This window comes from Plectrocnemia conspersa, unplaced genomic scaffold (genome assembly GCF_051122295.1).
Source record: "Plectrocnemia conspersa isolate PC_06_02 unplaced genomic scaffold, ASM5112229v1 ptg000002l, whole genome shotgun sequence".
Classification (NCBI taxonomy): domain Eukaryota; kingdom Metazoa; phylum Arthropoda; class Insecta; order Trichoptera; family Polycentropodidae; genus Plectrocnemia; species Plectrocnemia conspersa.
The window spans coordinates 7,253,335-7,270,865 of record NW_028277166.1 but is presented as its reverse complement, the minus strand read 5'-3'; the positions used below and the strand labels follow the sequence as shown (position 1 = coordinate 7,270,865).

At 27.9% G+C, this 17,531-nt stretch overlaps 1 protein-coding gene across 1 annotated transcript in view; it reads right to left on the bottom strand.

Annotated features, from left to right (window-relative positions):
• Window positions 1-17,531, bottom strand: part of unc-13-4A (BAI1 associated protein 3) — a 68,218-nt gene that overhangs the window by 16,975 nt on the left and 33,712 nt on the right. Inside the window, exon 4 of the mRNA XM_088205072.1 lies at window positions 16,720-16,939. Coding sequence (XP_088061198.1) covers window positions 16,720-16,939 — 220 coding nt within the window. The remainder of the gene's footprint in view (window positions 1-16,719; window positions 16,940-17,531) is intronic.

Below are 17,531 nucleotides of genomic sequence, written 5' to 3'. Positions count from 1 at the left end.
CTAGATAATATAAAACTAATCATTGTATTACGTTTTAAAATAGGTTTGCAACTTAACTATATATTAATAAAAAAAAGGTTTGCAGCATAAAAAATAATATTAGAACTGTTGTATAATTTAAAAATATGTTTGCAGTTTAAATAAATAATAATAATAAATAGCATCGGTTACACATCCGCTCAGAAATATTATTGATATTTTTTTACACCTTACGGACGCTACAACAAAGTTCAATGTGAGCGATTATAAGTCATTGATTGTGTTTTAGCGTATTTTAGGTGTTTGAGTACCCGTTTTTATGAAATAATATTTTACTACATCAACATAATTAACATATAATATAATACAATTTTATCATAAATTTAAATTTTAGTAAAAATATATAATAAGTTTTTTAGTTATACCATAATTTACTTTATAATTAAAATAGTTTGTATATGTTTTATGTGTAAATACAAAAGCCAGTTCTTAATTACAGTTACTAATTACAAAGAAACAATAAGCTGAAAATATTGACCAACTAATCTGTTGCTTCAGACCAAAAATACATAGTAAGCACAAAAGACGATTTTAAAATATTAATAATGTAATAAATTTTCTGCGCAGCGTTATATATTTTAATAATTATTTAGTACAAAAAGTTTTCACTGTATTTAAAATTTATAATAAACTAAACATATTTAAAATCCATAATAAAATAAAAATTAATTTTATTATTGAAAAAATATTTTGAAATAAATCGTTATAATTTAAAAAATATTTAAATAAGTGTGTTACAACCCTCGAACGCGTCAGTAAATAATTATTTGAATGTGTTTACTTTTTAAAAAATATATTTGCTGTTTTATTTTAAATATATGTAATTTATTTAGTATTATTTTTTTTTAAATAATATAGTATTTTTATTACAATAATAATTAAAATACCAGTAAAAATATAATTATATTTTTACTGGCAAAAATATATATTTACCAATGAAAATATGTTCCGATATGATTTCACTGAAATGACATATTTTAAAAAATATTTTCGGGATAGATTTTTCAAAATATCACGAATATTTTCAAAAACGATCCACCTATTGACTCGAAAACATTTTATTCCACGTTGAAAGAGTCAATTGAAAAAAGGGATGCTAGATATCAAAAATGTTGAGTTTGCACTTTGGATTCGCGTATTCTGAAGATATTGATGTCATATTGACATTTGGAAAGATAGAAATCAGAAACATGTCAGTCAGACTCTCGAAAAGATGTCCTGAAAAAATATTGCGTTTAATATTGCTATAAATATACTGTGTAAGTGAACATGGACGCGGGTTTTCGCAAATGAATTTAATTATTACCCCATTAAGAGCTTCGTTTAAGACCAATACAGTTTCAGAACTTTTGTAACTTTTTGATCCTTTAAAATACGCTGATCTGTGGTTTCTCAGATTTCGTTCGCCTATAGACACTAGCACTGAAAAATGAATCGAGACGATTTGTCAGACGAAAATTGGAAAAAACTTCGAAAATCAATATAAACTTTTATTAAAATACAATATATAATATCTTATAAATTTATTTTACATTTAGTCTTAAGTTGTATATTTGTATATGTTCGTTTAACTTTAGATTTAACATCTTTAAAGTAAAGACAAAATTTTGATAAATTTTGTTTTATTTTTTATGTTAAAAAGCTGCTTTAAATTGAATTGAAATGATATTCGAGTAAAAAGTGAGTTCCGGCACATTTTCTGTGTAACAAAAAGCCCTGGTTATAAACATTTAAATTCAGTGCTAAGAATTTTAACAACAAAATTTATGCAAGAAATCCAAAAAAATATGAGCAATGATAAAAAATTCAATCTAGCTATTAAATTTTTGTATAAAATTTCGGGATTCTAGTCCTGAAGGGTGTTACCTTGCAGCCAGTAAGACGCAGATGGAAACTAGTAAGAATTTTATTAGATTATATTACATATTGTTATATGGATATATATTGACTATGATGAGCGTATTGTGTATTAAATAATACAATTATTGTTTTCAACCAACTTGACGCATTGGGGTAACCAGTTAGGTTACGATGGTTTTAATTTAACCTAAATTCATTTTTATTTATTAGATTATTACATTTTTTTTTTTAAAACTACTTGCCTAATTTGAATTTTACAGGGACTTAAATATCTTAATCTGTGTCTTATGTATTACTATTTTAAAGTCTAGATTTTTGAGATTTAAAAATATGCTGAAAGTCATACTTTATAATCGTTAGTATAGAGTTGACATTTATAAAATTATAAATAATAAAATATGTTTTTTAATAAATCAAACCAAGTTTTAAGAATATAGACAGTTATTACCGAATTTGGGCCGAGAAATAAGTTTACTGGCTCAAATTTTCGAGCTATGTTACAGAACTGAAAAAGCTTTTAAGCAAGATTGACGGGCGGATAAAAGTAAGAAGACCTAAAACGAGGTGCAGAAATGTCTACTGAAAGGGTTTCAGGTCTGCGGCATGACGTAAGCCAATACTGGCAATGCGATGATGGAATAACAACAAGCAGTAAGCGCTTAAGCGCCTGTCGACTTTCGAAATCTCACATACACACACATACAAACTGGGGTCGTTCCAAAAGCTCAATCGCGTGTTTGACCCAAATGTGTACCGGGCGAACGGGTGACCCAGTTCAACAGGTGAGCCGAAATGAATCAAGGGGGTTCAATTTTCAAACGTTTTAAATATTATGTATAACCCATTAAACGCTCGGCGATGCATGTGCGAATTTTACGTCGCTATTAAAATAATGGGCCGCAATTACAAGGAGAGCGCCGCTAATGGAACCAACAGCGTACACAATGTTTGCCGGCCGGATTAATACATAATTATATTTTCGCGTTCGACGGCACAGTGTTCGTTGTTTCAGTTCGACGAAACGAGATGATAGATAAATTTGGCCATCGGGTTCAATTTAGGGACAACGCAGGGTTTAATCAGTTCTCGCAAAATCCGAAATGAAATTATGTTCTATAATAATTCTAACTGGCAGTGCTTTAAATATCTCGGTCTGGTACATACATAATACTATCCCAACGGGCACGAAAGCACAGTTGGCATTTCTCATTCTGGATAGCCCTTTGCTATCTTCCACTGGGTCACTCACTATATTAATTAAAAGATTATGTGCCATATTAGGTTTGCATCTTTTCATAATTTCAGCTTATTTTTTTATTCAAAGACTTAGATCTATATAAAATACTAAATGTGTCTCCGAATCTAAAAACATGGCAATGACATTTTAATTACGTCTTTGAATTCGCAAAAAAGCTCATAAAATATTTTTTTTATTTCACTGATATTATTTACATTTAATGAAAATCTATATTAAGTTATAGTTTTATCTATAATATGAGTATTAGATATGGTTTTATCTATAATCAGACACTCACAACAGTATGTAGCAATGTATGCATTATAAATATCAAAATAAGTTACGAAAGACTGACTTTTTGATACATATGTATTTCATATTCTCTATGAGCTGAAAAAGTTCATTATATAGTTTAATTTTAATTATTCATTCATTAAATTGGGAAAATCTAATCTGAGATTTTTTATAGGAATTCCGATCTTCCAGACATGAAATTTTAAAACACATGTTTATATGGGATTCAAACTATTAATCACTAACAATACCAATGCTCTTTTTTGCTTGAGTATCAAATAGACGAAAGTGAGTAAGGATGCTCCGTGAACAATACGACTGTATGCTCCTATAGTTCTAGCGCCTGATTGATTTCTTCATTTGATTATTTATTGTATATAGTGAAAACGTAATAACATGATTTATCCATTCCACGTATATATAATAATAATTTAATTATTGTGTTACACGTGTATGTAATGTGTTGTTGACAAGGTCTGATACTCTACTGAGATAAATCTATAATAATTTTTGTGTCAATATATACCTATACATTATATTTATTTAAAAATCAAGAGCGTTTCGAATCCAACACATATTTTTTTATTTTAGTATAAATAAACGATCATTAAGGTCGGAATAGCGTAGTCCGTAAGGTCTAAAGTTACAAACCAGAAGCCACGGGTTCAAGCATAGGTAGCAGGCTCAAATATAATTTATAAAAATGAGCTAATATTAAAACATTGAAAGTCAAAAATTCTGATAAGATTTATATTAGACAATAACAAAATTATCAAAGGATTGAAGTTAGGAAAGTACTTTCACATTCTCACAATTTTTTAGGTTCAGTCAGGATTTGACTACAGAACTACCACTTCGCTTGCGACTTAGTGAAGCACAACATCACTAATCTACAATAGTTTAATTTGATCTTCGGTTTGACTGTTATGGAATAATGTTAGCTCTAAACATTAAATATAAAATCATTGCCTCGTTACATTATTCAGAACATTTTTATATTTAAAATTTGTATTTTATTCAATCACTTATTTTATTTATTCCTATACAAAATGGCGTCCCCCCCAAAGTCACATTAAAGTCGAACCGTTCCAGTTAAGGAATCGCCCTGAACGTTTCTTTCCCCATGTGCCGCATAAAAATCGGTTCAGTCCATTGACTCCGAACCGGCCAAGAGGGTAGCTAACAATTTAGTGGTTCTCGAAGAAGATTCGCCCCTTCAATCACACACAAAACTTTTCTACGTTACCTACTCGGAATTGGATGGGCCTACGTGACAACACTGTGTGATTCGTTCACAATTTTACCCGATAATTCGCTGAGTGCCACTTGATCTTGCGGTTGAAATGCGTAAGTACACAAAACGATTTTCTTGGAAAAACCCAAAGATGTATTGTTGTTGGGTGTATTATGGTGATGTTGTGTTCGTCAGATTGGTACTTCGTCAATCTTGAGGAAAAAGGTTGTTCTTTAAAAAGTTATTTTGGGATATTTGGTATAAAAACGTTTAATAGATAACATATAGACTTAAATGTAAATGCAGTTTTTTTTAATTTAGAGTATACTTATATTTATTCATATATCAACGAAAAATATTAAAAATATAAATATCTACAACTTATTTAAATTAAACATAAACTTATATTAATTAAATAGAAATGTTAATTTAAAAGAGTTAAAATTGTCTTGAATTTTAAATTGATATTTGAGTGGTGTTTTTTCAACTTTCCATTGCTATCTTTTAAGCTTTTTATTACTGCTGGTTCTTTAGTTACTTTTTTTATTTACACTTCAAATGCAAATTAGTAACTGAGCTCTGTGGTTTGCATTTTAAAAGAGTTGCTTGTTGTAATTATAATTAATTGATTAATATATATTCAACTCAACTTAGCACAATCAATTATTAAAATGTCTCAAATTATCGCCGAATTGTTTGCATGAACTAAACCTAAACAAACTTTGCTTTGACGATAAATATTAAATCAGCAACTTTTGTTTGTCAATCGGATTATGTTTTAGCGCTAAAAAATTCCGTTTGTCAATAGGATTATATAATCTAAAAAGCGTCTGGCAACATCTTTATTAATTTCGCGAACAAATTCTAGTACCTGAACAATAGAAATACAGTTAAATCCTAGCCCTCGTAACGATTCATATCTAATTCACGCACATACGCAACGCGATTATAACATTGTATCAAAGCGTATCTTTCGAGCAAATATTAACATAGAAATTTACTCAGATGAATTTGTAATTTCGCACAATCATGTAAACACACCAAAATCTCGTTTTGTCTCGCGGTTTTTGTCTTTCAATCGCATGCTTTGAATTTATTTTAATACCAGCTAGCTCGAGGCCAACTTAAAACGCGTAACATTATTTAAAATAAATTGAACGTTTATTCAAAATCAAAATTTAAGCTTTGAATATACTCTTCTGGGATAAATATACGATACAATCAAGAAAGTTGTGTAAAAATCGAACAATTCGACAAAAGAGAAACTAAACTTTCTTTTGATACAATACAATAAAGAATATTCATAAAGTTTTGCTTAGCATTTTAAAAATAAAGTTTTATGTATATTATTTGGATAAGTAAATTTATTATGGTCTGTATCGTTTGATACATCTGAAGCAAATGGATGTTCACAATAATATATAACGAGTAAAGAAGTAGAAGAAAAACTAATTTAAATAAATTAATTTTAAATTGATAGACGTGGAATTTTATTGCTTATTGATTTTTGAATATCTTTATTTTTTTTTAAATTTTAAAATCAATTATATGCTGACAAAAAATATTAATATCAATAATGTTAAAAGCGAAATACACCCATCCCCTGATTTACGCGGTTCACTTCAACGCGATCAAGAAAAATGTATTTTTTTGCAAAATATATTATCGTTACATCCAGTAATATTGAATTTGTCAAAATCATTGGGAGGAGACGGCTTTGAATTGAATTTGATAAATTTTAGTTTTTAACTATTTTTTTATGTAATGGAACCTATCGATTGAATTTTTTACGCGTTTTTTGGGAAGAACGTATCTACCGCGTATATCGGGAGATGGGTGTATAAGATAAAGTTGAAGTCAGTCAGTAAATCTTTCACTGACTTAACAGCCCTGCTATAATTAAATAAAAACAAAATATTTTATGAAAAAAAAACTAACCTAACTCAAATTATTTATTTTCATAAAAAATACAAAAAATAAATAAAAACCTAAACTAACATAACCTAACTCAAAACATTTTCATAAATAATAAAAATACAATGATCTTAAAAAGTAACGATGAATGCAAAATTTAGTTTATACAAGAGAAAGTGTCTATTTTATTCAAGCTACTAAAATGAAAATAAGTAAAATTTGGAACGGATGGTATTAAATATAATACAGCTGGGTTTTAGGGAGCAACTATGCAAAATGTTATTTAAGTTAATTAAAATATAAGATATAAGAATAATAAAATAAAATGTATGCTACAAATAAATATTAAAAGGCAATTTTCGATTTAAATCTTCTGGTTTCAAGATGAAAATATGTTTGGAAAAATAATATTTATTATTGTATTATATTTTATACTGTTATAAATCAGCTCTGCCACCAATTTTATGTTATAATTTTGCGCGTGTCGTTGATGAATTATGTGGTTGTTAAGATAAAACTAATAAAACTCGACGACCTCCAGGTTCAAGATTACCGCGTAACGTTTTAGGACATTTTAATTAAACTTTTGGTTTATACTTAAAAAATTAAAATAATAATAATCTTTACGAGCTAGCTGCGACTCGTGTGAATATAGATATTATGAAGTGTCCGACGGACCATATGGTAGACACTAAATGCTAACATATTTTTTTTATGATTTGGTACAATGGCAATGCAGCAAGTGCAAGGCACCCAGACTCCATAATATAAAGCAGGAGCAAAAATATAAAAAAATCACTTTTATTTTTAGTATAGAATTTTTTGAAAATTGAGTTAGGCTGAGTTAGGCTACGATTTATCGTACCCTAACCTAGCCTAATCTTGTTTATAAATATGAGGGGAATATTATAAATTGAGGTACATGTGTACTCAATTTTATTTTATATGGAACGGTCACAGTGGTGGTGCAACGGGTGCAAGCTACCCAGGCTCCATATTATAAAAGGGTCCAATAAAAAACAACCAAACCTAATCCAATTCATTCAATGTCGTAAAAATGCAAAAAAGAACGTAACCTAATTGAAAATTGTTTTATAAATAAATAAAAGCAAAATATTTGCTTATGAATTTAGCTACCTAGGCTTCATATTTGTTTCAAAGTTAAAAACACTTATTCATTATAATAAGGCAATGAAGGTGTGTTAAATAATTAACATATTGTTTTCTTTTAAATATATTTTTTTATAATTTTAAATGTTGAAATTATTTTTATTGCTATCAATTATATGCTGGCAAAAATTAATTTTAATAAATTTGCTAAAATCGGATTTAGATTCAAAGTCGATAAATTTTTTAACGATTTTACAACCGTTTTCTATATTTTATTTTTGCGAAAAAAATACGCTGTGATGAAAACTTTTCTGAAATATCGTGTCGAATGCTTATTCTTGTAATGATGAATGAGGTATATATTATATTGTATTCTCTTAGAACAAACATAATGTCATTGCTTAATAAACATGATGCTTTGTCATCTAATTTGCTATCAAAATAATTTATACTTCACTCTGATTCAAAAGCACGACATTCGAAGTCCATTAGTCATTTTTTTTTGACTTTGACAGTGACATAATATATATTCACGGGTAATAAAATGAGAATAAAACCGTTACATGGGACACTGAAGACGCTATCGAATTGTAACTGTGTAATGTTACAGTGAAATGCGAAGCAATAGGATTACCACATAAGGTTATTTTTCGCAACTCCTTAATTCAGCTGTTGGCCATTTCATTATAGCGTAACTATGAAATTTTAATGAATTTGAAAATGTTAAATATTTTTCTAGTGCGTAGGTTGGATTAAAATATGCAGCGAGCCAGATTTGGCCCGCGGGCCGTAGTTCCTAATTGATGATATTACCGCGAAAGTCAACAAAAAAATAATTTCAACCATTCTGATTTTTTATAATGATAATATTTTAATATGTGATACATATCTATTACAAATCTAAACAAGTATTATAAGATATATTTAAAATATAATAATTTTCGATTTCACAATTTAAATGCAAAATCCATGTAAATATCATATAATTTATTCAATACGATTGTTCCACATAGCAGTCTGCTAAATTAAATAAACAATTAGCGAAATGTCAAGCACCATATTATAAAATTTGAGAAGAAATGCAGACAGATGACAATAAAGAAAATTATCCTGTTATTAATGAAGATGATGATGAATAAGGTATTAAGAAGGTGATGACTTCTCTGGCACTTAAAAATCAAGGATATTCGCGTATCGCAATAAGAACACAGGGCACGTGCTCTTGTTTACAAACTAAATAGAAGGTCATTCAATACATAAAAAATAGGGGAAAATGACTGATTTCGTTAAATTAAAAAAATACAGTTAAAAGAACCGAACCTCAAATTTGGTATGAGTGCCTAGTCCCCTATAACGTAGTAAGTCCCAATACATACGCTATAGGGTGGTCGACTGTAATGAAATAAATATTAGGATCGGAATATAATCAAACATTGCTTAGTAAATAATTTTTAAAGTTAAATTCTAGCCATCTAGTCTTTGTTAGTATGTTTACTATATACTCATATTATATATATATATATATATATATATATATATATATATATATATATATATATATATAAACTATGCGTTTATTTATTCTATTACATATTAACGTATTCTTAAAGTTGTAGTACGTACAATACATCGTATCGAAATTTACGGTGTCGTGCTAGAGCGTTGTAAAATTTCCTGTTTTGCCTCCTACCCATAGTACATCTTGGCTACTGTTTTCCTGACACAGTGTCGAAAGGTATTAAATTAAACTCGGCTTGCAATTGATATCGGATCTTTTGTTCGTTTGGTGAGCACGTTCGTACCGAGTGCCCGATAATGGAATACAAATATTGTCGCACGTTTTATTATAACCGTATGCCACTTAATGCGAGCACGGCGTGAAGGGCCTACGTGACTAGTGTCTATAGTTTCACGTTTATCATCGTAATTATTATTATATATCTGATATCATGCCGGGAGTTACGGTAGCTTGAAGTGCTCGAAGTAGGGCAAAATTGAGTATATGTATAGCAAACTTTCGGTAATTAAGATCAAAACAAAATCTGAAATAACGCATTTATATAATTAAACTGTTCAAGCTTTTTACTAAAGAAAATTATATTCAAATAGGATTTAAATAAAATTTAAAGGACCATTTACTTCTAAAAAACGATTGGATGAAGTTTGCTTGCAATTCACCGCCAGCAATTAATCGCTAGCAGTTTATCGCGCGACAATACATAACATTTATATAAATTTAGAGCTCATTTTAAATTAAAAATAAAGTTTTATTTTTAGAATTAAGTGCATTTAAAATGGAACGGAATTACTAATTATAATAAATAAGTATATTTTAGTCAATAAGAGAGCGCTAAAACAACACTTCGCAAAAGGCAAAAATTCGCGTCAAAAGCAATAAAATCGTGTCGTATAAAAATAAAAGCATTACGTTAAAAAATATTTTTATAGCGACTTCAATACATCATTTTATTTTTTCATTTGTAAGAAACGTAAAAGCTTTACTATATTTAAATTTAATATCACTTTCCACTATTATAATTGACATTTGAGGAAACCTATTATTATTAATATTATTCTAGGAAAGTGTGTAATCAAATATACCATAGTCATAAATCAGTTAATTGGTACACTAATAACAAGAATACTAAAAATAGCTTTATATGAAATTTCAAAGAAGCAGCACCTAATGACAAAGATTCTAGACTTAATTACATTATATCGATTCAATAATAGCTCTTCATTAAAATAATTTAAATAAATATTTGTACAAATGAAATTATATCGACCTTTCGTTACTTATTTATTGAACAAGTCTTCTCGATTAAGTATATCATTTATTCATCACAATTTTAATTAATAATTCAGTAACTCGTTAATTTAAAAACCAATATTTAATTTATATCTCGAAAAGTTTCAAAGAGACGAAACTCTTTGTAAATATGAAATTATTTATGTGAGGTAACAGTGTTTCATTGAAGTATGTATATATTTAATTGAAAATATTAAAATCATAATATCAGATTTAATTTAGATAAAACGTCTCATTTAAAAAATACGGTAACGTCACTCCCTCGAGAAAAATCATATTTTTATCGTAAAAATCTGTTTTTTTTTTCACGTTTATAAACCGATACCCATAACGTGTATTAAATATCAATGATAGGCGATACAATATATATTCAGAATTTCACGCTTTCTACGCTTTTTTGTCTTAAATCATTATTTATATTACATTTATTGTGATGCTTAATATTTATATTACATATATTACGCAATATTTATTTAATGCCAACTTTGCATTTTTAAAGACAGCATTTATTTGTACAGATGTTACGAATTTTAGAAGTAAACTTTTTAAGAGCTCTATGATTTGCTCTTAATCATTAAAAAAATGCTTTTCAAGAAATTTAGAACCTCACTATTTTTTAATATACTAGACAAACCGCATATATTATAATATTTAAGACCTTTAAAGGAAAAATACAAAGAGCAACTCTTTGCGGAAATCAAGAGTGTGCTCAGATTAGGGTCTAAGGTGAGAACACACAAACTTTTCTTTGGGATAAACAAGGTTTAAATATGCAAATGTCTCGTTCAAGCCTTGCGCATCACTGTGTAAATATTTGCTATTCATATTTAATATTTTTCGTGCACCGCATTAAAGGAGATTTTCACACTTTTCTCCCGTCATGCCTCGTGTAAGATTAAATATGCAAGAGATAGATATTTTTATTATTATGTACTCGAAATTGGAACAGATTTGCAACATAAATACTTTTATATGTATATATTGTAATATATATATGAAAATGTTTCACGTATCACGTGTCAGTCTTATAATGGTCGGGATTCTCAAGAGGCCGCGAAATTCGAGAAGTTATCTTGACATACAGTTTAATTTCTTTATATAGGCGCTGTAGAATACATACATATTGAATGGAGTGAAAAAAATGAAACATCTTAAGCTCTCCAGGGAATTAAGAAAATGTACTGTTCAATCTATGTAAAAGCTGTATGGATAAGATCAAGATCAACGAGATGAGAAAGCTCGCAACAATTTGACTCGAAAAAGTTAAATCAAGTTTAATTTGATTTCCGGGAATTTTCAAAGTAAAAAAATATGGATAATATATAAGAATAATAAGTACGAGGAAATATTTATCATATACATAAATTTTAAATATACATTAATCTATATTGCAATCGGAACAAGATCACGCAAGACAAAAATTCCAGCGTTTATTGAAATGATTGGTTTGGGTTTTAACAGCAAATGAACGTTAAGCAACTGTTAAATTGCGTTTCAAATCAAGCACGTACGGTGAGATACATTCTCTTTCGCTCACTCGCGTGTTAAGTGATGAGAGTGAGTGAGAGATAAGGGCGTGCGTTATATGCCCACTTCTTCTCATTCACTCTCGTCACTTGTTTTTTAATTCTATTGAGCACTTTAATAAGTTTTTTTGGTAAAATATATGAGAATTTTTTATTTTTAAAGCATTTTTGTAATTTTATTTTTTTTGTCAAAAATATCTTCGTAACTTTTAGAATATTTTAGTACATAATATTAAAAGCAAACGAAAATCAAAAGAATAATAATAAAATAATTGGCAAATATTATACGTATGATTTACGACAATATCTAGTTTGCCTCTGGATGTATAATATTTTACAAAGGGAATGTAGAAACTAGTGTTTCATATATACTTATAAAGGGTTAAACATACTCGAATAGACTACATATGTATGTTTTCATATCCATTATATTGTAAATTAATTATATGAAGCTTTTATCATAATTAAATCTGTATAGTTTGTATTAAATTTATTAATAATGTCTCATAGCAAATAGTTTAATTACTTAAATAAAAATTAAACATTGACACTCTTGATCATTTGAATTATGGCACTTGCTAACTTCTTATTACGTATAGAACGTGACACACATTTTGCCAAGGTTCCATTTAAAATTACCACGACAAGGTGAGTTTCCTTTCCCTTTTTTGGAACCCTTTACAATATGGCTTCTTGGACCAATCCTTTAATGCCTTCCGGTGAATTGAACCGAGTCCCTTCAACTAACTAATGTCGTTCATTTTTCTTTAAAAAATAAAAGTTATATTTTTTTCTTACCAACAATTTCACAGATAACTACTATATGTATTTTATATACATTTTTTTAAGTCACTATATAGTCGGTTAAAATTTAATATATTTAAAAAAAACTTATACAATCAGCATTAAATTTTCTTAAAATCCTCCTAATTTTAGTTGACTATATGATAAACGTGTAGGAATTGCTCTTTGTAGTCATATGACAATATGACTACAAAGACCTGTCCTGAGATAAAACAAATAAATATATATGAAAGAGCTTTAGAGTAAATCTGTTTTGTTTGTAAAGAGGTACTCGGTAGACGTATATTACTCGTGCTTTATTATAGGGCGACATTAGATAGGTAATTGGCCATCATTACCTAATTGATCTAAATATGCATTTTTCATTTGTCGAAACTTTGCCGAAATTCGAAAATGACCAAGATGGTTTATTTATAAAGGGTTATCCGGAAAAGTGTTATTTAAACTAAATTGAGCAGCTAAGTACGACGTAAACAAAGACCGTGATAGACTTCACAGTTATTATAACTGTTTAATAGTTTGTTGTCACTTAGCACTTAGAAACTTTGTCATCATCAGAAAGTGACTACAATAGTTTATTTTATATTAGGTCACTTAGGAGTCATTTTGCAAGTCCAGATTTCTATGTGGGAATACATAAAATAATTTTAAATTTAAGGACTTGCAAGAAATACTCTGCATCGACTGTCTGATAAAATCCTATTGATTAATCTGGACTCTTATGCATTTGACATCACCGCCTGATTTACACCTGTGTATACATAATGACTTGTACAATATAAAAATGTACCATGAAGGTTCAAAATTGCAGACAGTCACTTTAATCGGCACACTATATTCAAAAACTCATTATTTTATTTTAGAGCTTATTAGTTTTTATTTAGTAAAATAATTACTTATCTGTAACAAAATTAAAACCGACTTATTTTATTATTTTATGAACACAGTCTAAAAACAACAACCAAACTAGTTAAAAATCAGTTTCGCCTTCTTTTTACATTATTGAAGACCAGTATTAAATTTAATATATTTTTATAAAGTGAATTTTCACTAAATATAATATTTTTATAACAAATAGTTGTGCAAATATTTGAACAGAAAATAGTAAAAAATAAGGACGAATATATGTATTCTGTGTTAAAATATTCGAATAAGAGGTTTAAAGTATAGTAGGGATTCTGTATCAAGACAACCTAAGAATATATTCCAGGAATTTACCGAGCTTTGTGTCGTTTCATGTTCCAAGAAAAATATTAGCTTTCGTCTCGAGACTCGATACTTTATAATTTTCTACTGAAAAGTTGTTTGAAATTAACACAACGTTATCATTAAAAATGTTCGCAGCGTTGAATAAAAAAATAATAAAAATAATATTTTTTTAAAAAAAGCTTTACTAAGTTGTCAAGAGAATAATAAACATATATATTGAGTTGCATAATAAAAATATATATTTTGAAAATGTGGAAAATTTATTAAGATAGCTTTTTTCTAATTTAAATAATTTAGAATCAGTTATAATTAATGCAGAAAAAAATTATGACGATTTCAGTAATATGACGTTGACAATCGAAGAAGAATTAAACAAACTACTAATAATCGACCAGAATATTTCATCGCTAAAAAATACTGTATGTCAAAAAAAAATAATATAAATTTTTTCAACCAACCGTAATATTAACTTAAAATATAAATAATTTACATAAATTTTTGCTCAAAATTATGCCAACATCAACTTAACGGCAGAAAAGTTTACTACAAAAATTAGAAGTAGACTCTTCATAAAAAATTTTTTTTTTTAGAGAAATGTATTTAAAATCTTATCATATCATATAATTTTACAGTTGCTGTTTAATATATAAAATTATAATTTATAATGGTTGTTGTTCCTATAAATTATAAATATATATATATATATATATATATATATATATATATACAATAAATATGTATAATATTCTTAAATAAATTAATATATATGGTTTTTAAAAGAAGAAAAAAGGAAAGTATTAATTCCCCAGAATTTTTGGAACTTACTCTCATTTATAGATATTTTAGAATTAGGTTAAAAATAAAATAAAGTTATGAAGAAGTGAAAAATACAGTTTGAAAAATAAATACAGTTTCACACATCTAAATGTATGTTGTAAAAAAAAAAAAAATTATAAATTAAAAATTCAATTTTAAAATAAATATAATATTTAAGTGTCTAAAAATTATTACAAATTTATTTATTAAATTATTAAAAACGAATTTTATGTGAAATATTATTTATATTAATTTAAAAGAGATAAAAAAAATCACTTTTAGCCGTAAAGAAAGCCGAATAATATTAATTTGAAAATATGAGTTATTTCTGAAAATTCCGCAATTAAAATGTATTTTTTTTATTTATTATTTTCTTTTTTTGGCTATAAGTTGATATGGTCATGAATATAAGAATATTAATTTTGCATAACAAAAAATGGCACAACAGGCTATTTATAATGCTTTTGTACATCAGAGAAGGGGGAGGGAAAGAATTAATACAGCTTGATTGTAATACACAAAGATACAACCGCGAATTTCAGCTAGTCTATTTTTACATAATATATTTTTTTAATATTTCACAGCAAATATGAACAAAAATATTATTATTATAAATTACTAGAGATTTTAAGTGAAATATTATTTGTATTAATTTAAAAGATAAATAATCACTTTCAGCCGTTAAGAAATCTGAATAATATTAATTTGAAAATATGAGTTATTTCTGTAAATTCCGCAGTTATAATATATTTTTTTTTTTAATATTTTATTTTTTTATATGCTATAAGTTGCTATAGCCATGGTTAGTATAAATAACAAATATAATAATGCCTAATAAAAACGGGCACAATAGGTTATTTATAATGCTTTTGTACATCATGGGGGGGGGGGAAGGAATGAATAAATGCTGATTGTAACACACAAAGATACAATCACGCATTTTGAATTTGTCTGTTTTTACTTAATATTTTTTTTATATTCCACAACAACGAATTTGCATATTAGAATATTCGGTTAAAAGTTTCTAGATCAGTGGTAAGCAAACCATGAGTTTGCAAGATGCTAAGAAATTTATTTGACAAAAAAGTATTGATTCAACGCAAATTAGTAAAATTATTTATTTGATAAAAAATATGGTAAATTAATTTAATAAAAAGGAAGGGCCGGTAAAATAAAAAATAAAAATATAATATAAAAATGTATATGCATTTCTCTGATATAAGCAGGGACGCCGTAATAATCGCCACGTGGAGTGCCAAGCGACGCGACGAAGATCACGTACTCTCTCAGCCTCAACATATGTACGTGAAACTGGCGTTTTAAAGCTAGCTGCCATCAAAACAAAATATCAATCACAAATAGATCCAGAGATTGTCGATACAGATCCGAACATAAAAATATAATGTGTGTTTTGCAAGCGCATACTTTACATTCATATAATTAAATTAATTCGTACATATTTTGCTATCAAACAAATATTTAAACTTCTATGCCTAAATTATTTCAAACACTTGTATTTTATTCAGACCTCTAACAAGCGGAAGCATAAACGGAAGCCTTTAATATATTTGATTAAAATCTGTTTTCTATTTCTTAAAATTTTGAAAACATAAAAATATATATATATAAGCATTCATAAGTGTGCGAATAATATTAACAATATCAGGATTCTAGACTGATTTTTTTGAGACTTCAAAACCATTAAAGAAACACGCTGTATTTATATTATATAATACGTAAAAGTTGCTAAAAATAGATCATTAGTGTAGAAGATTATACTCTATTGATTGAAAAAATCGATGATAGTAGGTGGGAGTATGGGAGAAAGTGAGGGAGGTACAGTAGAGAATAGTAATTATTTTCCTACCGTTGGCGTCCTTGGCTTCCAGTCCATCTGCTTCGATGACGTTCACAGAGAGAACAACAATGGGCGGTTTCTCCTCCCCAGCAGCGTGTAGAAGACGATAATGCCTGTCGGGACTCATGTCGAAAGCTCGCTGAGCATACAAATGAAGGTCTTCTTTGTAGTGAGCAAATTGACCTCCCGGTGCAGGGGCCCCCACAGTATTTGCGATCGTATACAATACCTACAATAGAAAATGAAACATTATTCCTGGAAAAAAATATTTTACGGGCATTGATTTGGTCGGCTGTATTTATATTATATAATAAAATAGAATTCTTCATAATCCTTTTACTCATTTATTTCATCATGGTTACTTGAACATTGAAGTATACAAGCTTCTCTAGGGAACGCTAAACTTTATTTAGATACATATCTTATACAGCATTTGAAATTCTTTTTATATTTTTATTGACCAATCATAAACTAACATATATCCATAATCAGTAAGAAATGCAGAAATAGTAGTCTACATTTTGTTTAAATTCAGCTCATATAAACTAATTCAGTTACGAACAATTGCGACAAAGAGTTTATAAAATCGATTTTAACAAAAAACCCTTGAAAGCCAACGTGCTTCTGTGTGAAGTAGCAAACGACTGAAGTGTACGTCGTTTTAAATGAAAAGCTATTCAAACAATTTAGCATTGAGTGCATGGCTTCTGATTTTATTTACTGCTGTAATTACGGATGTATTGTAATGAGCGATGGGAATTAAATAATAAATATATGTTTTTTCCGCAATTCGCAATGATAATATTAATATTATTAAGCCA